The sequence below is a fragment of the Coloeus monedula genome (genome assembly GCF_965178545.1).
Source record: "Coloeus monedula genome assembly, chromosome: Z".
NCBI classification, from domain to species: Eukaryota; Metazoa; Chordata; class Aves; order Passeriformes; family Corvidae; genus Coloeus; species Coloeus monedula.
In genome coordinates, this window is record NC_138822.1 from 64,007,893 (window position 1) to 64,029,477 (window position 21,585).

The following is a 21,585-nucleotide window of genomic DNA, read 5'->3' on the forward strand; positions in this document are numbered from 1 at the left end:
CATATTTGTTTCACACCCAGCACTGTTAAAAGTAAGAACTAGATACGTAATATCATTACTGTGATTTACAGTCAGTAGAATTCCTAATTGATTTGGTCCTTTATGTTGAACAGTTCGGGCCGTGGTACTTGCCTTGATAATGAGCCTCCCAAGCGTGACTTTCTTTATCCAGCTGTGGCCCCAGGTCAGGTGTATGATGCTGATGAACAGTGTCGCTTCCAGTATGGAGCAACATCCCGCCAATGTAAATATGGGGTAAGAAGTCTTAATCCTTATGCTGAGTGTTCTGCTTAGTCATTTGTATATATTCCTTTAGAACATAAATCTTTAGTTAGTTGTAGTAGTGGGTTACTAGATTGCCAATAGCATATCCGGTGCCAGCATTTGTAAGCAAAGGGTTCATTTTAATCCTTATGCTGCATCTTTTGCTTGAGCCATTTGTATGTGCTGTACACTAAAATGTGGGTAACGATGAGCCAGGTAAGCTGTTCCTTAACTGTAGGGGAAAAAAGAGCCCAGAACACTCGATCCTGATTCTTGTAAAGTGTAATAGAGCATTTTCCCTGATTTCAGTTAGTTGAGATCAGGTTTATGTTGTATTAATCTTGAAACATAAAGTCTGTTGTGTTGGCTTTAACCTTTGAGTATAAAGCTACAGTTTGAACTTACTTTTTTACTTGTCTTGATTTATCAGATCTGATTTTATTTTCTTGTTTGTTTGTTTGTTTGTTTTTCCCCTGACATTGAGTCTGTTGCATCTCACATTATTCAGATATCTTTTTTGAAAGATGAATTATGGTTATGGGAACAGACGAACATGAAGCTAGATAGCTGAGTAGAATAATGAGTAGCAAAGTACTAGCAGAGATTTGGCTGAAAGTACCAGTGTGCAATAATTAAAGTAAATAAATTTACAGTAGAAATAAAAACCTTCACGTGTAGGTCATTGTGTTACAAATGTTTACTTAAAATCTTCCAGTCAAAAGTATGTAGTTAAAGGACACATTCTGCTATGCTTCTTATGTAATAATCAGCTGAGACCAGACTAAGTAAACATTAAGAACATATCTTATGGTTTAAAAGTAAATAGTTTTAGTAATTTAAAATTTTTAGATTATTCAGATAAAATAATGAAATAATACAAAGAAATTCCATTTTTAATATCTCTGGGGTGATAAATACAGTATTATTCTTGGGATGCCTCTTTGTCAGCTTGCATTTTGGAAAGATCTAAGAGCTATGTAGCTTGCTGACTACCTCTGGGTCTTCTGATTCCTCATCAAGCCTCTTTTGGCCTTTATTGTTCCTCTTTAAGTTCTCACTTCCCATCACTGTTCTTTAATGGCCCTATTTCCTGTCTCTTCATCTAAGTCATACCTTTTTTAAATTTTCTTCTTTTCTTACAAATTTTCACCACAATCTTTTATTTTCAGACTAGGGAAATCTGCAGGTATTTAATCTATGACTTATAGCACAGTCTTTGGAGACATATTGCGTTTTAAATTAAACTGGAAAGTTCATAATGTGCAAAACCTGGCTTTTCCACATATATGTAGGTTTTTTTAAACACTGTTAAACTATGTAACCATTGTTATGATGATCCTGCTGCACAGAACATTTTCTTTCTTAACCCAGTTTCTAAACCAGAAATAATTGGAAGTAATGAAGATGTGTAGGTTATCTTTGCTTTTTGCCTTCTGCTTCCTTTTTTCTTAAAAAACTTTTTTTTTTGGATTCCCTTAGAGTTACAGAAAAGATGTTGACACTTAATTGAGACAGTGTCTTCATGAAGGGAAGCTTCATTACCACACCTCTGAATTGATAGAGTATTGTGTTCCATCAGTGTGCCATCAGTGTGAACATAACTTTCGAGTGTCTCAGAAAATAACCACCCTATTTTTGGTCATAGGATTCAAACTGCATATACTAATAAATAAGTTATTGTAGAAGTCTGGCAATATCCATTCTAGGAAATAATATGCATTTAAAATAGTATCTACATTTTAAAATATCTGCCATGGCCATAATGCTCTGCAAATGGGACCATGGTGATTATTATCTTGGAGATTTGAAGTGATAATTTTGAAGAAGCAGAGTTTGGGAGATGGTGGTGCAGATGAAAAATACCTCCCTAAAAAGGATTTATTTACATAAGAAAGGATCTTGGGACTGAATAATGAAACTAGATCTAAATTCCAGGATGAGCTAAATTGAATGCTCAACTCTGTTATTATCAAAAGTAAACAGTGCTTTGGATATTTCTTTTCAATGTATTATTCACATGAAGATGCCATTAATAGTTCATGGATCTTTTTCTAACAGACACATGTGTAACTATGGTGGAAAAATATAGAAAAAATACCTAATTAACAGTGAATGTGGTTCATATACTAGCTCCTTTCAAGCATTTATTTTAGCCCTTCTTATTTAAAGTGTCTAGTAAAAAAGGGTGTAGAGCAGGTTTTCCAACAGGGCGGTTAGTGACCCAAAAGAAAATAAATTCCAAATTTCAGAGAAAATTGCTTGCTTTTTTCACTTGCTCATGTTCTTTACTGGTTTTTAGTGGCAAGCCATGACAAGAGAAACAGTTGAACTCTCAAATCAAAGGCAAAAACTCTTCAAGTCTCTTATGGGCTGTGATGTACCTGTTGATATAATTGATGTTTTTCAAGTAACTTGGAAAATCTTCACATTTTTTCTGCTTAGGAATTTTGCCATAATCTTCTAACCTTTAGAAAAATTACCTCTTTCAACCATGTAGCTTTAATGTTAATCTGTGTTTCTTGCCTTTTCTGCCTTATTTTCTCATCCACTCCCTCTGGATCTTTAGTTAAACTCTTTGTTGCTTTAGATCATAGGTAATGTCCTAATTCTGCAATGAATTTTTCACAGTTAAAGTTGGAGCTGTTCTTACTTAGGAACTTGAAGTTAAATACGTGGAGAGGTGTTTGACCAATTAAAGCATCAGAACTCAATTACAAAAAGGGACTGCAAGTTTCTGCTTTTGTGTGTGTTTGTTTACTGAAATGGGGACAATTTGGCATAAAAAGGAGCTCTTCAGTAGTTTTGGTGCTATTTTAAGGGCTACTCCTGGTTAAACAGTTACATTTGGACAGAACTCTTCTAGCAAAAGCATTGCAGCTATTGGTCAGATTTCTCTGTGTTGTTAAGCACATTAAGTGAGACGAATTCAAAGTGATGCCTTAGCTGTTTGAGCTGAAAAAATAAAGCTATATTTTAGCAAGTAGACAGTGATCCTTTAGTGTTACATGTGCATTGTTCTTTATACTATACTATGCTAGTCTATATACTATACTGTATCCCTTCTGATGCAGGGACAATTTAACAGAATTTAGGTGAAGAAATGGGTATTTTGAATAAAGAAGTGAAAAGCAATGTCTCAAGCTATTTAAAATATTTCAGTTTTAGGGTATATTTTCACACTCCTTAGAATGTTAAATTTATGACTTCTGGTGAGCCAAATTCTAATGGTGGAAATTGTGCCATTTCATACTGATGCATAGCTTTTTCCTAAAGGCACTACATGCTTTCAGGTATCTTACTGGATTCACTGCAGTGGAAGACTTAGAGGTTGTTAGAAACAGTGCTAGTTCCTCTTCAGTTATGTAACTGCTGGATATCCTACGTCTCCTAGGATGATGCAGTGTGGATTTTCTTCTGCTGATTGTCAGATGTGTCTCAGTTCTCTGCTCTGTGTGTTAGCTCCACTGGTAGTTCAGAACCTCCTTTAGTCTTTTGGTTTAGGTGATTGTAAGGGGAACTTCTTCATTGACTTCTGATATCCTTTGAGCATCTGCCTAGTAACAGTTGGCTGTTGGCTGTCTCTGGGTTAACTCAGGAAAGAATTCCACTCTTGACTTTCAATTTCTCTACCTTATGACTTTAAATAATACCTGGAAAATGCCGGACTGTAACTTACTGATTTTGTAGTTCAAAATAATGCATTGCTTTAGAGCTGTTCCCTACATTTTTAGGACTAAAACCTCAGATATTTTAAAAGTAGTTAACACTTTATGCATATGGTTGGTATTGCTGTGTTGTATTTTACGATCTGCGAAGCTGCTGGCTGCTAGCAGCAGGGTTTCAGAGATAGTAGCTTGTAATTATTTGGTATATTTTTTTGCATTTTATGCTTTTCCACCAGAGTTGGTCAGCTGACTTCCAAATCCAGCAGAGTAAACACATCACTATACACCTATAGCTCTGCAATATTACCACTAGAGCAAAAAGCCTGAATTGCAATTGACCCTTGTAATCAGGTCATACAAATGTTTGTGAATTAAACTGTCACTTTTCTCATTAAATACTGATGTGGTTTACTCCAGTTAAATAACGAGCAGTAGTATTAAGATTGGTGTAGGGGTTTTATAGGAAGATAGAAGCAGATTCTCGGAGCTGGTGATTTTTCACAAGGAAAGGCAGAGATGCCACTGGTGTATATTTGCACCAAAGCTACTGGTTTCCTTTTGTTCTCTCACCATTGATACTATGCCTAGCATCATGCATTTAGTTGAATTTGGACATAATATCTGATAACTTATCTTTTTTGACCACAACTTCATATATCATACCATAACTAAGTCGCTTTATACTTCTTGTTTGTTAGCTGAGAGTAAGTAGTTTCAGTAGATGGATTTACATTGCATTGTTCATGAAGTGTTGTTAAAAGCATGTGTAAGGAAAGAAAGGAATTGAAGATCCTGGTATCATACTCTGTCATTTTTTATCAACCTTCCCTTTTTTTTTTTTTTTGTTTGCTTCCCAAGGTCTGGCTAGTCAGTTGAAAGAACTCTCATCACTATTGTGCAGGCCTTCAGTGTTACATATTAAAAGTTTCAAACTTTTCTTGTATGAGGACATATAGGATTGTGTTGTAATTAAATGAATTTTGTTCTCTCTTTTTTCTGAGTTTATGATGTATATAGCCAAGGGAAGTCCCAGAAATTTTCCTCTTTCTGGAACCTAAAGTACTTTTTGCATCCTTTTTTGAACAAGTTCCCGCAGTCCTCTTTTTTTCTTCCTTAGGACTATCTGGTCTCCAAACCTCCTTCTCTTTTCCTTCTTTTCTGTCTTTGTTTTTCTCTTTCTCTCTCATAGAGACACAGATGTCAACACCAATGTGCCTGCACCTTATGAATGCTGTTTAAAAAGTGCAAGGAGAAGTTGGTGACCAGAACAGGAGGAGTGCATTAGATGATTGTAGAAGCAGTAATGAGATTCCAGATCCCAGAATGTTATTTGAACAAATATGAATAGGTTGTGTGAGTTTGAAAGGGAAGATGGTACTGGGAGGTGATTGACTTTGTAGGGTTCCTGTAGTTTCCCAGTTTTCCCAACATAAGCACCCAATATTTAGGAAAGAATGTTGGTAGCATAATACGAAGGTGTGACTTAAGTTTTGTATTCTTTTTCACATTCTTTTGGCATGTTGTGATTCATAACATGCTGCACCCCTCAGTGAGCTTTTGGTAGTGAAGCACTAAAATGGTAACTTTTGGGTGCTTATCTGAACAAAACCTTGAACCTTCTGGAGTTCACTTACTGATTAGGGTCTTCTAGTTTTAGTCGAGTTGTCAGCTGCATTTCAGCAATGAGGCTGAAAATACTCTGTTGATGATTTTCAGGTCTGAATTGCAACTCTAGCTAATTATTTTTATGCTGTATTTTAGCAATGCTCATCAAGAGGTGCAGCATATTATAAATTAAACATGCTGAAGTAACAGACAAACCTAAGTAAGATTTTAAAATTTTATGAACAAAAGGTGAACCTCCCAAATTATCACAATTTAATATGCTTTGTGAATGTATTTCCCATCTTACTTTTTTTTAAATTTTATGGGCTGAACTGCTAACATTTGTTGGAAGCTTTCATTAGTTTTGAAAACAAGAACAGCACAGTAATTTGATCTCTGTTCATATTACTGAGTTTTCATTGTGCTGTATTGTAACAATTTATGATGATTATGATACAGGATGCTTAGATGTTACATAATTTGAAATGCCTATATGTAAATCTGCATGATGCAACAGAAAGAGGCTCCATCATTTATAATACTTAGGCAAAAAGAAGGTAATTTCATTTGCTGTGTTTTTTTCTCTAGATGGGTTCAGCTTTGTTTAATTTACTGCAAATACAAGCATCCGAATTCCAAACTGAAGTCATGGAGCCCTAAGATACACCGTTACAGGTTGTTATCTATCTTGTCTTGATCTTGTGAAAGGCCTCAGCTTCAGTTTATGTTTCCAGGATTTTTAAAACTTTTCCCTTGTTTGCTTTACAAATTAGTAGATGCTAAATCCAGACGTTTGGAGACTGACATTGAGGTCATTTATTAATTTTCAGATTATGCTTCTTTCTCTTAGTTTCATTAAATTATTCAAAATATATAATATTGGCAAAAGAGATATTAGCTTCATCCTTCTCCATGGAAGAAAAGACTGCCCTAAAAGGGTCACCTGTTGAGGGTGGGTGTGGGTGGGTGAGTGTGCATGCTTGTATGTGTGAGTGTGTGAAGAAAAAGCAGTATACTTCATATTAGTGATTTTTGGCCTGACTTTTTCAGGGCAGTTTCTCATATGTTTTTAAGGCTGGCTTATTAAAAACTATTGATTAGAGATGTTGCAGATATTGGGGGTAGTAAGGAAGTAGCTCCAGTCAATGACTATCCTAGTAGCAGCTATAGGGACTGTGGGGTTGACCTGTGGAGAGCAGGTCAGAACTTCTTTGTTTTCCAAGGTCAGTTGAAAATAAAGACGACATAGCCATAAGAGTACCTGGTATAATTCAATTTTCATTTAATGGAATAACAGCACAGATGGATTTTTCTTCTTTTTAGGTATCTCATTTGTTTTCAAATGACTGTCAATGTTATTTTTCATTTCATGTACAGGGTGATAAAGAATATACTGCAGACTCTATGTTTTCTTTTAAATGCAGTACAGCAGGGAAAAATAAACAATATCTTAAATAAGTTTGGCTGTATTTGAAAGATATTACAAAAACCCTTTCATTTCTTGGGTTTAATATAAATTACGTCTACAAATTGATACATTGGGTTATTTTTGTGAATCTTTGGTGCTATGAATAGTTTTTCTTTGAGGAAATATTCTGTTGATTTTAGGATATTGTATATCTGTCTCAAGCAGAACTCCTTTCTGATTTAAGTAGAGGCATTTGCTCCAACATTAATAGCATGATAAAGCCCATAGTAATTTTACACCACTGTCATTTTGTCTTTAGGGATTTACTGAGGTAAATTCCTGCTGAAATTATGGTCTGAAAAAGGACTCTCAGACTATGTCAGTAATAACATCTAGTTTTAATATAGTGCTTCTCAAAACAATTTAGGAATAAATATTTTTCTTATTTTGTAAAGTAGGGAGGTGAGTTGACATGCTTGGAGCCTTCCTGCAAACGGATGAATGACTAAAATAGTTTTGGAGTGCTGTATTCATTAATTCACACTGTTGTGATGGTTATCTGTTCGGAATTAAAATGTCAAGCTGGTATTAGATCAGTGAATTTAGAAGAGTCTAATGCACCAGCGAAGCCTGAACATACAGAAAGAATCCTATTGAAAGGAAGTTCTCAAATGCTCTCATTTGTAGATATGTTAGGCTGGCAAAGACATGTTAATTATTACTTCCACTTACATGATAATATATAGAAGGTGTACTTGTTTAGGCGTATTGGAAGTGGAATTCTGCATATAAACTCTTGATCAAAAAACAGAATTCTGGATTCAAATCATCCTGAAACACAGATGTTTTAAAACTCCAGACTGCTATCCAGACCTAATTTTTTGCTTTTGTCCATATCAGAATGTTTGAAATCTTTTGTTCCTTAATGCAATTGAATGTTTTGGTTTTCAGAGCATTGAAGCAAACTCCACAAAGTCAGAACAGCTGTTAATTTAGACACTTGAACTTGATCAGATCTAAAGTAAATAGAAGGTCACAAGTAGAATTGTCACAGTCTGACACTTTTAATTACTATTTGACAATGTAAACCACACATGAAGCATGAACAAGTAAATTACACCAATTTTGTTCAGCAAAAAGAGGAAGTAAATTAAAGGCTAAAGCAAATAAGGCAGGATTCTGACAGGAGGACCTCATACTGTGTCTGAAAAGAATCCATTTCAGGTTTTCACTTTGAAATCCATACGGTATTGAAGTTTGGATTCATGGTTGATTTAGATGTGAAATTGATGTTGTGTTGAATTTTAGCACCTTAGTGGCTGTGAAATTTGTAATCTAGTTATATTTTTCAAGAAGCTTTGTGATGTATCTTCTGTTACTTCTTTGTTGTTTTACTTTAATGAATATATTTATGTGTATCTTAATTTTAAGATTTTTCAGCTGGGTGGCAAAAAATTTTGTTCAGAGCTTTAAGTTAAGTAAATATTTATACTCCTTGCATTTCTTTATTGAAAAAAGAAACTAATTTGAAAAGTTCTGCCTTGGTTACAGGTAGACTTTTACAGGTGGCAGTATTTCTCCTAAAAGAGGCTTAATAATTTAATTTAGGTTTTCATAGAGCCAGACACTAAATAGGATGAATTAGCTTAGGCATAATTGTCAAAAATTGGATGGAAACTCCAGGAAACATCAGCTTTCAGTCCATATAATTTTAGACTATTCTTACAGGTTTTTTTTTTATGGATTATAAAGAAGATACCTTGCTTCTGCCAGTCATCAAACTAAATACGCTGTATTAACAATCCTGCAAGAATGGCACCAGCTGATTTTGAACTTTGTAAATAATTTTGATTTTTTCAAGGAAATATTCTACTGTTGAACTGTTGCTGCAGCTGCTAGTGAGTAATGTATAAATAAATCAATTTGCATGTGTAGTACAATGCAAGAAATGTGAGTCGCAGGGTAAAACGTAGCAGTTATTCCTGTTGATGTGTACAGAACACATGATACAGTGTGTATAGGTGCCAGATAGTTATTCATTACCTCAAAGAAGCAAAGAACCTGGAGGGGAGTGGACAATAACTTTAGTTTATTCACACTGTCTTTTCCTTTTCCTTTTTCTTTCAAGTGTCACTGTAGAATCTATACAAGGATTTTTTGTAGGGTATTATTTTAAGCAGCAGTTAAATAAAATGAAACAGTAAGGATTATCATAAGATCATTTTAAAGATCTTGTTCTATTCCAAATTTTTAAAGTATTTAAAAATATAAAATACGTATAAGGAAGTTGTGAACTCTTGCACCGATCCCAAAGTAATACAGCAAAGATTATTGTGTAAGTAATTTACTGTAAAAGCAAACCTCTCCTGATTCTTTTGTGCATACACAGCTGAATCCAAGAGCAACTGAAGCAACTGTAAAGATTTCTGTTGTTCACCCAATTTTAGATCATATCCACATTATGAATTTCAACCTTTAGCTAGTTTTAACAATATATCTCCAATGTCAGTAGAACTGGCTTAATTTAAATTAGTAAATGGGCAAAACCAAATGAGAAAATATGGTAGGAACAAAAAGATATTTTGAAAATCTCAGTTAGTTTAACACTGACAACACAGGGAAATAGGATAGGCTAAAACATTTATGAAAGAGCAGCTGCAAAACTAAAAATCCTTAAGGAAGTATTTTAGTACCTAGGTTAGTTGGTTCTAACTACACATGCACTGCTTTAGCAAATGTTGCAGAAGAGGGGTGCAGGTAGTCTGAGCTCAAAAACTTTCTTTTTACATAAAGGAAAGAAAAGTAATTGTTGCTGTTTCATGTCTCAAAATTATTGGTATCCTTTTTGGCAGGTAATTTTGAGGCAGATAACAACCTTAATGGAGACACTACAGCTCATCCAAAGACTTCTTCTATTACACTAAAATATACTAAGCCCAGTCGTAGCACAAATCAAGAAAAAAGCAATTATAAAACATTGCTTGCATGGCAGGTGTGAATACCACATTATTGTCTACTTTTGATGCTTCCAGAATGTTTTATTTAGCAAAATATTCTTAGGCAAAATATAGTGGCTTCAAACTAGCCTTCTTCAGATTTCTCTCTCCAGACCATGTCTTAATTGTTCAAAACAAAGTTGTGTATATGTGTGTGTATGAAGACTGGAAGACATTTTAGACTTTTATTCTGATCAACTTGCTTCTGCCTTCTTTCCTAGGAAGTGTGTAGAGAGCTCTGGTGCCTCAGCAAAAGTAACCGCTGTGTTACCAACAGCATTCCAGCAGCAGAAGGTACTCTTTGCCAAACAGGGAGCATTGAAAAGGGGGTGAGTACACACAACTTATTGTTTGAAGAAGCAATTTATTGTTCAGATACTACGAGAAGAAAGAACTAGAAAATTAAAGTATTTCACAGCAATTATAACAGTTCAAACAAAAACTTAGTTTTTCAGAATACATGTGCCTCCTAATGGAAAGTGTCCTACAAAATTTTTTCACATTTATTTTATATGTGTAATTTAATAAAATATTTATCCTCTCTATAAAACTCTATAGCCTGAATCAAAAAACAACCCCGAAACATATTCTATTTCTTCTGTATATTTCTGAGTAATTTTTTTGTAAAGACTCTTCTAGTTTAGCCTTTATTAGATTTTACACTGCTCTTCCATAAAGGATTGTTAGAGCTTTAGGTCTGCCATGGACTTTGAAAATGTGCAACATAAATCGAGAGCCTTAACTATGTCATTTTGTTAGAAGGGAAAAGAATTTTATTTTTTCAGATATAAGCCAAATCATACAAATGTATAGAAAAAATGTTGACTCCATAAAAGGGTTTAATAAAAGCCTGTATTTCCCAGTGACTTTTCTATTTTGACTTTGAATTATTCTTGCATTATTCAGTTATGGTTGCATAACTGTTTAGCTTTATGGATTTTGATGTGCAGTCAGATAAACTCTTCCACCTAACAGAAAAGTACAGAAAGTCAGTGTTGCAACAAATAAACTTAGCACTACAATATCTGCCTGAATATGAGAATTTTGATTTTAAAACAATCTCTGTACATCAGTAGTTTCAGACAAGAATGTTAGAAGCCTGTTTCTCAGTTACAAGGTAAAGTCTATGTAGGTCTTAAAGAGGAGAGAAAAATATTTTAATTGATTTAAAAGATATGTACTAGGGAGAAGAAAATGCATTCTACATACCTTTTTTCAAGATAATATATTTTATGCAGGTTTATATGAAGCGAAGACAGCTTGTTATATTAAACCATTTCCAGTGTCTCTCTGAGAGGGGCTGCATTTGTTAATGAGATTCAGTGATCCAGATTGGCTTTTTTTTTGAACAATGACCACTGACCTATATTCTTACTCTGACTTTTGTCATGCTAGCTGAGCTGGTTTCAACAAAGGTAACAGTGCATTTTGACTTGCAATCTGATGTTTAAACAGCTAGAATGAAAGCTTTTGGGCAGCTGTCACAGTTTATTAATGTGTGTTGACAGCTTCATTCAGGGCCCATGACCTGGTGTCGTTTTGATGGCTTTTCCATGCTGGATTTGGAAATAGTGGTAAGCCATGTTAAAGAATTTATTGAACCGGTCATTTTAAAGAAATTGAGTGATTAGAGTTAGCCAGTAAAAATAGAGACCTTCACATTGTACCAAAAATGTTACCTTATATTAGAGTAATAGAAAATGTTAGAAGCCCTGCTCTTAAATCAACTGTCTAGGTTTATTTTGGAACCATCCCTCCTTTTGATGACAAAGAGTAATTTACCTCAATTTATGTTTTTTAAACCATGAGACTACAAATTGAGGCCCTTTTAGACAATGTTGATCTGTCCCCTTGTCAAGAGGTTTTAATCAGTTTCCTCTCTACCAAACATCCTTTTCCAGCCATCGGTATCTTGTTCCATTGTTAGATTTTACAGGGAAATGAGAGAATCCATGCCATTTTATAAAGATAAACCTGTTAACCAAAGATGCTGTTAACAGCAGAGAATCGTGTCTATAAACTGTATCCACAAAGGTTCCTGTGAATTAATAGTTCCTGGTAGCAATAAACCAGAAATCATGACCTCTTTCCAAATATGTAATTCCCTTTCCCAAAGACTAAGGTGAAATAAACAGGCTATAGTGCTGTATCACCTTCTTATTGTTATTATTATTATTGTTACTATTATTATTATTATTATTATTATTATTATTGCTACATTTGTACTGCAGTCATGCCTAAAGGCCACAACCAAGTTAAGCCCTATTTTGATGGACTCTGGCCAAATATATAATAAATGACATTTCCAGCTCTAAATACCTAACAAGATCTCAGAGTATTTAATCATATTTAGATATTTACTTATGTAAATTATGTGTAACGAAAAACTCAAAGCATAATTTCATGCAATATACATTAATATCTTATTGGCAGAATGTGTAGGGATTCCTACAATTAAAATAGCCTAACCTTCTATTATAAAACCTTATTTCAGTTGCTTTTATAAACCTTCCAAGCTTTTAACCCTTTGGGTTGAAATTTTCCATGGTTTATATCTGCTTACACCCGAAGGTTTTTAGAGCATTTTCCATAAGAGTTACTCAGCTGTTTTCTGCATGCAGGGAGAGAGAATAGAGTGGTTTCTTGCTGCTGATGGAACTGTTATGTCTGTTCTGTTTTGAAGCTTTAAAATGTCCATGTTTTGGTGAAGGGTTTTACTTATCAGCTGGGTTAAAACAGATACACTTTTCCTAATCTGTAATAATAATTTTAAATATGCATGAAGTTTATCTCTGGTATTCCCGGAGATGTGTTTGTGAAGATAAATTAACTGATAGATTTTTAAAAATACAGTGATGAAGAAATGGTGCATATAAAACAGTTAAGACAAAACTGATAGGAATGCTTATGTCATGTTTTAATTTAAAGTAATTAAAAAAGAAACTCTTTTTTGTAGATCATAGATTACATCCATGCTAGGCATGTAAATGAGGGGCAAACATGCAAAAAATGAAAACACAGGGTGCTGAAAGGATAGTTTACATAGCTACATTGTGGGATGATTTAACTTATCATTGGACATTAACATAAGATAAATGCAAGTTATTGTCGAACATTAAACTTTCTTGAAAAATAATTATAGAACTGATGATTGAAAATTAGTAGTTAAAATTCAAATTGACACTAATATTTTTCTTCCTCATACAAAATACCAATTTTCCTCAATATTAGAGTACTTGCTGTGGGATTTTTGTAAAATCATACTGTTGTAAATGTTAATTCTGTAAAGCAGCTAATACTCATAAAAGTGATCTCAAATGTGCCACTGTATCATATTTTATTTTCGTTAGTCACTACTTTAGGAAAAATTTCAGTGTGCTTACATTATTCACAGAGGATTTGCATATTTTATATGTATTTGAATGCATCACTGTAATCTTTCTGTTGATATAATGGAAAACTATTCTTTCAGTGTTAGAGAAGAATTAGTATTTCAGATCTAAACCTCCCGTGAGGAACTTTTAAAATAGCTGTCACCTCCTCTTCTTTCTTCATATGGTGATTACTCAATAGTCCTAACCTCATTATAGCAGATGAGGTTGCTGTCATTCGTGGAGGATGCATATTTCTGCGGTCCTATTAGAAATAATGAAGATTTTTGTCATTTGTAATTACTCTGACAAAGATTCTATGCATCACTGGCTTCTAGTGAAAGATAAATTTTCACTAGAAAATTAAGAGGCATGGAGGTGAGCATTAAATGCTTAGATATAAGTTCAGTAGAAGAGAAAACTGAGCATTTAAAAAGGTTTTACAGGGCAATGTGGGAATGTGGAAGATAATATTTGCATGACAGTGGAAATTATACACTATAGGAATTTTATACAGCTTTGGAAAAATAAAGCGGGTAAATTGCACCTGCCTATTGTCTCTGTAGTTCTAATACTATGGATTAGTAGATGGTTTACATACTCAGTTTCATATCTGTGATATTATGGGTTTAACTTTAAATCTGAGAATCTTGTGTTTCTTGGGTTGGATCTTGATGTTTGTAATGTATATAATGTAATTTTAATTAAATTAATAGCTTACATTTTTAGTCTTAGAAGTATTTTAATTTTAAGCTTTTGACTTTAGCATTACATATCTGTTCATGTACTAGCGTGGCATCTCTAATAGACTGTAACAAGGAGATTTTTGTATTTAGTCAATACAATTTTTATCACTTATCACTGTAAAGAGAAGAAAGCCACATGCTTTTATGCACTCCTCTAGCTCCCATAATTGTGCCATTAGAGGCATTGCAAAACACTGCACTGTATGGATATATCTATCGTAGCTAAAAACGTGAGTTCACTCACTATAAGGCATGAATTGCGTTATGCAGACATTCAGGAATAGTCTAGATTTAAGAGAAGCTCCATATGAAGGGTACAGTCCTCTGATGAAGTCCCGACTGAGTCTGTAAATTTAGAACTCCAAGAAGAGGAAGGGAAGGCTTGGCTTTTCTGTACATATTACTCTGAAGTTAAGACTGTCTTCCAGTAGTGCTTACAGAGAGACAGGGATAATATGTCTGTCCATGTCTTCTGTGCATGTCTCAGTGTGTTTGGTCAAATTCATATGGCTAGTTTTGGGCACAGAAGTTGTCTGTATTTCTTTTTGGAAATGCTACAGAAATTCAAGGGAGTTTAAAACTGACACTTGCTCCCTTTTGGAAGTGAAATGAGCTGATTCAGGTCATGGAAGACCTGAGTCCATGCTCTGCTCTGTCACCTAAGCCTGCAATACTGGGAAAGGGTATCTAATTGAGCTGCTTCAAATTCTCAGTGATACAGTAGACACCAGAACGTGGATCAAAACATAGGCCCCAGGATTATTTCTGAATGGTTTAGAGAAGGTTTCTGATGAAGGAAATGATAAACTTGTTTTAATAGTTAATAATTTGTGCGAATTGTTTTTCATTTTGTATTTCTAATTTAAGTAATAATATTGCAAAGTATAAGTGTTTGCTTGAATGATGTACATGTGTTCATTCTGCCCCGAGCAAACGGCCAGCCACTATTATAAAATGATCTTCTGTACCATGTCTAATGCTTCATCACTACTTTTAGTACGTCTGTAGTGTTAGTATAAATGAAATACTGCGAAAAATTCTTCTTTCATTGTAATGTTGTCCAGATTTTCTTTTATAAAAATAAACACTATCTTTAAGATTCTGTCACGGGAATTTTTAATTTTCTGTAATGAAGCCTCTGCATGAATTTTCAGTGGAGGGTATTTTACCAAACCAGGCTTGGAAATGAATCTTAGTTTTTAAAAGAATGTAAGCAACTTGTAGTTCCTTAATTGTGAAACATTAAGGAGGCTGATGAAATAAAAAGTACTTCTGGTGTGTGTTAGGGACCTATAATTCAGGATGGAGTGGAGACATTTAACAAATCACACACACCTTCACCAATGTCTAAACATGGCTAGAAAAAGTAAAATACTAGTCTTGTTATCTGTACAGGGAATGCTAATGCCTATAATTGGTCATTGTCTGACCCTTATATTTTTCTGTCCTGATAACTCTGTCAGCCTCCAAGCTAATTTTATGGTTTTTTTGTGAAATCTTTCAGTGGTGTTATCAAGGAGAGTGCGTACCTTTTGGCACTTGGCCCCAGAGCATAGATGGGGGTTGGGGTCCATGGTCAATATGGGGAGAGTGCAGCAGGACCTGCGGGGGAGGAGTCTCCTCATCTATAAGACACTGTGACAGTCCAGCGTAAGTAGCTAAAGTAAGCCGGAGCCAACAAAAAGACACATTTGGAAATTATTCAAAACTGTGGTTTCACATGTTATCTGTAAAAATGTTTTGCTAGTTTGCCAACATTTGTCTTCAAAATAGCAGACAGAAATGCTTAAACAGGAGAAGTTCACTAGACATACTTTTAACATTTTTAATGTATCTTATGTACTGTAAAGATAGCTGGATTTATATTTAGCAGTAACCAGAATGGTTTTCTTTATGCAACTTGGTGTTCATCAAAATATATTTAAATTATGCCTTAGGTAGATTTCTTTCTTAGGGCATATTTCCTTTAATGCTTGTCTCAGATATAAAACAGCAATTGCCAGTTACTAAAAAAACCAACCTAAACCAAACACAGTATTTCCAAGTTGTCAATATAACTGCTTGCATACAAACCATAGGTAGTAATATTATCTTAAATGCAATATATTTATGTGCTGCCTTGTCCAGCTCTTCAGTTATGACTTCCTGCTGACTCTTAAAACAATTCAGCATCTTTTTTCCCTGCCACTACTCTCTATTGGTCTATTTGCCCTCTCTGAAGAGGGGCCAGCTTCTTCACTACAACTTGATCTGTTGTGTACACCTGTACTTGTCTTACCATCTGTCTGTTTTCCAATGTCCTGAGCACTGTTCCAGAGAAGTTCTGTCAGGTAAGTGCTCCTCGCTCTGTCACTGTCACTTCTCAAATGAGGAATGCTTATTTCTATCGCTGTTCTTTGCTGAATGAATTGCTGCTCTTTTCTGTTTTGGCTTTTGCCTGTTCTGATTACCTCACCACAGCTATAGGTCTTTGCAGGATAGTTTTATTACTCCATGCTCTCTTCTTGTCATTTCTCAAAATCACTATCTCTGCCACCACTATTGGCTTTTAAAACCACTTTTTCTGAAAAGTCATTTGTGTTTCTTTCATGAAAATACATTCTGTGTCTTGTGTCATTCCTTTTCTTGTCTTCTACTCTCTGTTCACTTAGGTTATTTGTTGCTTATATCCATGTTTTCCAAGCTAGGCTGTCCATCAGCTTTCCACTGCACTCTGCAAGACAGATACCATAATGACATATCACTGCTGCTTAAGGTGGTCTGTTTGCCCCCTATTATTAGCAATAACTACCCAATCTGGCCAATATCATTACTTACTCAATGGATTCAAAAGCAGAAATTATCTGTATGCATCAATAACATGTCAGACTATGTTAGTGAAAGAATAATAAATTGATTATTTTTTTCAAATAAGTATTTGAAAGTCCTAGTGAAATGTTTGTTTGGAGCATGAATAATGTCCTAAAATTTTTTTTCCAACTTCTGTCACCATGTATTTGGCTTGGTGTGATGAAAATGATTAAATTTGAAATGTTCAATAAGCAAATGTATTTGGGAGAGGATATGTCTGCATCAGGAAAAAAAAACCAACCCTGTTGATTAAGGGTAATGTTTCCTGGTTAAATACTGTAGTGTGAAAAATAGCATTGATTTAATTTTCAGTCATTTGTTAATTGTAAATCTAATTTTTTATCATAAAAGCCTCACAAAGTATTTTTCCTTTCTGTTTCAAGTTGCAAGCCAAAGAGCTTATGTGTGATTAATCTTCCATATAAGTCTAAGTTAATTCATTATTTGACCTCTGTGGAAGATAGGGTTCTTGAACAATTTGGGAATTTAGCAGCCAATTATCTACACTAATAGAAATCTGCTTACTCTGGAATTTCCTCTGATTTGATACTGATTAATTCAAATCAGAGTCAAATTCTTGAACTAGAATATACAGTCTTTTCTGGTTCTGAGTATAAAACCAGTCTTTGCTGGTTTTCAAGTAAGATTATATGATTAAGAGAAAGCGTATCACATAGGTTGTTTACTCATTTCCCATTTTAATTTTATAAAGCAAGCAAATAATTAAAACCAATAATTTTTTTATGATGTTCAAATGCAATTAAACTGTACTGCTTGGAACTTACGCAAACTACATTAATATTATATGAGTGATAATTTTTCAAGTACCCAGGAATGTTTTGTGTCTGCTCCAATGCAAGTCAAAGGTACAATTCTTATTAAAATCTCATCTTAAAACCTGAATGTAGTTTTATTTTTTATTTATACAATACATATCTCTTGGACTTGTATTAATACTAATAATGCATTAGTATATCTCATGCAGTTGTGTTTGTTCTAATGCATGTACTAACATATAAACATGTTTCTCCAGGCCTTCAGGTGGAGGCAAATATTGTCTTGGAGAAAGGAAGCGTTATCGCTCCTGTAATACTGATGTAAGTAATCTTTGTTCCACTATGATCAACTTGACTGGTTTATGTTTTAGCAGCAATGGATGCCTTTTTTCCCCAGTTCAGAAAGTGTATGGATTCTGTTTAATTGGCAAACAGTCCTGTAAGGCACATCTGTATTGTAGGCACCCTGTGTGTTAGGATCCTATCTCAATGTGGTGCCTAGCTAGTGCCTTTGCATTAAGGCCTGGAGTGAGTTCAACTTCAGCTTCCATGTTAAAGGTGAACAAGGATCATTCCACATCAGAGCAAAAATCTGTCTAGCCCACTGTCTTATCTCCCAGCAGTGTCCTATAACAGGTTTTCAGAGAATAAATTACACACTTCTGACAGGTGAGGGATGACTTTTCTATTGGTTTACCTTGTGAGTTTCCAAAAGCTGTGTGTCTTAAGTTTGCTGGAACTCATGTTGTATCTGTACCACATTAACTGCCACAAGTTAAAGTATCCTCCATGAATCCACGTTTAAGCCCTCTTACACTTTTTATACCTTTATAACATCCAGTGCTAATGTGTTACACAATCTTACACGGTCTGTGCAAATGTATTTGAAACCTGCTGTTTTGCCACTGGGTATTTGCTAGTTACTGTATTTACAGAATGATCCCGCAGTTCCATTTTAGAGCTGAGCCCATTGAACAGTGACCTACAGCTAAAGGGGTGGGACACAGTATAAATGTATAAGGTCAAATTATGAACCTAAATTACAAGTTCAAGTAACTTAAAATTCAAACCAGAAAAAAATACACATCAATAAAGAATTTCACTAATAAGTTTCTAAGTCAAATTACAGGTCAGTAGCACTGCCAATATAGAAAGGCTGTTCTATTTTAGTTTTAAATTCATATTAATTTTCATCCTAAATAAAGGAAGTTTGTAACACTGAGAGAATCTGTACCTAAAGATACTGTTTCACCTTTTTATCTTTTGATATATTCAGGAAAATATAATAGTTTATATACTGATTCATTGAAAAAAAATTGCATTTATGATCATTATTAATTATCATAATTATTGTCCCTGCAAACTTCTTTGTGGAGGTTATTCTCTTTTGAAATAAGGCTGTATTAAAAATTTCCAAATTAAAAATTACTTTCTTGCTGTTGATCACAGCTGCCCTGTTCACACAGCCAAGAAGTGGCCACAGTGTAGTAAAAAAACACAGTGAAGTTTAGATGCTGGTCCAGTAGGACCTGTAAAACTTTTCCAGTTGTCCAACCTTCCAAATCCCAGTGCACCATTCTGGAACCTTGACTGTGTTACTGTTTTTCTGTAGATGTGTATCTTTGCATTTGTCTGTCTTGGTACAATTTTAATTTGAATGGATCTGGTTTATCAGATCATACTCCAATTAATTTACCTTTCTCTTTACTTTCACTCAGGTGGTCTTTTTGTAATTGGAAGATTTCATAAACAAGAAATATTTTTGTAGTTGTAGTTCACAAAGGAAAATACTGAGTCACATCAGGTGTCTTTCTAATTCTTTCAGTTGATAGAATATCCACTTTCAAATTCAGCAACTACCTGATGACTGCTTATTGAAATCTGTCAGACAATATTTAGTAAACTTCACATATACTTTATTGAACTATTACAACATCTTCCAGGATGTTGTCTACTATTAAGTTAAGTAACTTATCAAAATCTAAGCATATTTCATTATTCTTTTACTTTAACCAGGAATTGTAATAAGTTTTAGTTGTTAAAACTTGTACCAAAAAATTCTGATTTGTATTATTGTTTATCTTTCTTTTGTATAAGTCAAGTATTGGCCAACTTTTCTGCCTATTTGGGACTGATATGAGGCAAACTGTAATCTAGACTGTTCTACTAATACTTTTCAAATAATTACCTTTTTATGCTAGCACTGTTTCAGTTTGTACACAAGGTCTAAAATTTGTTAAAAAACACACACTGGCACACAGCAGCCCTCCTCCTTTAGCTCTTTGAAGACTCTTGTCCAGGCATTATTATTTCAAATGTTGTATTTGTTTCCAATATGCCACAGTAACTAGTATATAAAAATGTTTACATAATATGTAATCCTGTTCCTTCACAAATATACAGTTTTTAATGCCTTTTTATTATTGAGAATGATGCTATAGCTACCTAGACATACCACTGAAATGTTGCTATGATTTGTTTTATTCTTATCATATTAAATACCTTATTGTCACTTTTCAGACAGTTTTATTCTTAGTTGTTTTTCCTTCCCCTATTCTTAGTTATTTATTACGGAGATGCAGTTTACAGGGTCAGAAAAGGAACATACAGAAGGTCTCTGAGGAGGCCATTCAGGCTATTCTCTGGCACAAAGACAAAACAATTCTCAAAACAATTCTTAACTTATGCTTAGGCACCTGAACTGGTTTGAAATGCCTCCAGTCCAGGAAATAACATTAGTATTTTTCAATATCCTTACAATCAGTATAGTTTTCGTAAAACATAATGTATGCTTTTCAATCCGTAAAGATCTCTACTTACTCTTTCCTCAATAAGAAGATAACTGATATTATTCCCTAGACTGGAACCTTTCCTGTGTTTGCAGATTACTATCATGTCTCTTCTTAGTCTTCTTTACACTAGTCTCCATGTTGATAACCATTGGGATCCCAGTAGCACACCTTGAAGCACTAGGCCTCAAACTTAGTTTGTCACCTTAGTGATGGGATTCTGTTTATTCATTTTAGTATTGTCTTAATTTTTCTTACAGTAGTGACAATGTTCATTTAGTACATGTTGATTCATTATGCTCAAAACTCTTTCTTAAAAGCACTGTTTAGGAAATCACTCTTCAGCTGTGCTTTCACAGCTGAGTGTTCATACCCGAGTGTAGTAATTTGCATCCATTCAAACCACTGCAACAATTTATCAAAATATTTTAAAATTACAGAACTCTATTCCAAGATACTGGTTTCCTACTATTTCAATCAGTAATTTCGACAAGTTATTTGAAAGGGAACTTTGCATTTCATTGCCTAGGTCTGAAAAACAAGTGATTGCAAACCCAAGCCAGGCAATTTGAAAATGCCATCCTTAGAGTTTTTGATCCATTTTTTAAGCATGTTTTTTGGTATGGTTTTACAGTGCATGAACATATTGGTACTTACAGAAGTCTAAATTTACAGTCTTAACGGTTTTGACAATTCCAGTCTATTTCTTTTATATCAATGTGTAGGATTCTATATCACTAAGAATCAGAGACTAGTTTCAAGATATATGTAAGTCCTTAGTGCTTGAGAGTTTTTATGGAATGGTGTGTTGATTAATGTAAGTGTTAAGAGCTTGCAAATATGTTATTGTTTTTATGAATAATGTGCTGTTTGTACATTTTTTCTGTTGAAGTTTATTTTGCAGTGTCAACATTCATTGCCCATCTGTAACTTTCAACATAGCCCTGCCTAAAGTGCCTACTCTTCATAACCCAAAAAATGCCTCATTTTTACTTCAATTTTTTTGCAGAGATGACTTAGTTCTGTTGTCCTTTTTTTTTGATCATTTTAATCCTTTGGAAACAGTGCACATACTCCTACTAGACTTACTTCTTGTCAAGCACTTCCAAAGCCAT

At 34.2% G+C, this 21,585-nt stretch overlaps 1 protein-coding gene across 1 annotated transcript in view; it reads left to right on the top strand.

Annotated features, from left to right (window-relative positions):
• The window catches only part of ADAMTS6 (ADAM metallopeptidase with thrombospondin type 1 motif 6), a gene marked incomplete at both ends in the record, with an annotated part of 140,337 nt that overhangs the window by 79,911 nt on the left and 38,841 nt on the right, over positions 1–21,585 (top strand). The window contains 4 exons of the mRNA XM_082302160.1: positions 114–255; positions 10,160–10,267; positions 15,560–15,705; positions 17,939–18,002. Coding sequence (XP_082158286.1) covers positions 114–255; positions 10,160–10,267; positions 15,560–15,705; positions 17,939–18,002 — 460 coding nt within the window. The remainder of the gene's footprint in view (positions 1–113; positions 256–10,159; positions 10,268–15,559; positions 15,706–17,938; positions 18,003–21,585) is intronic.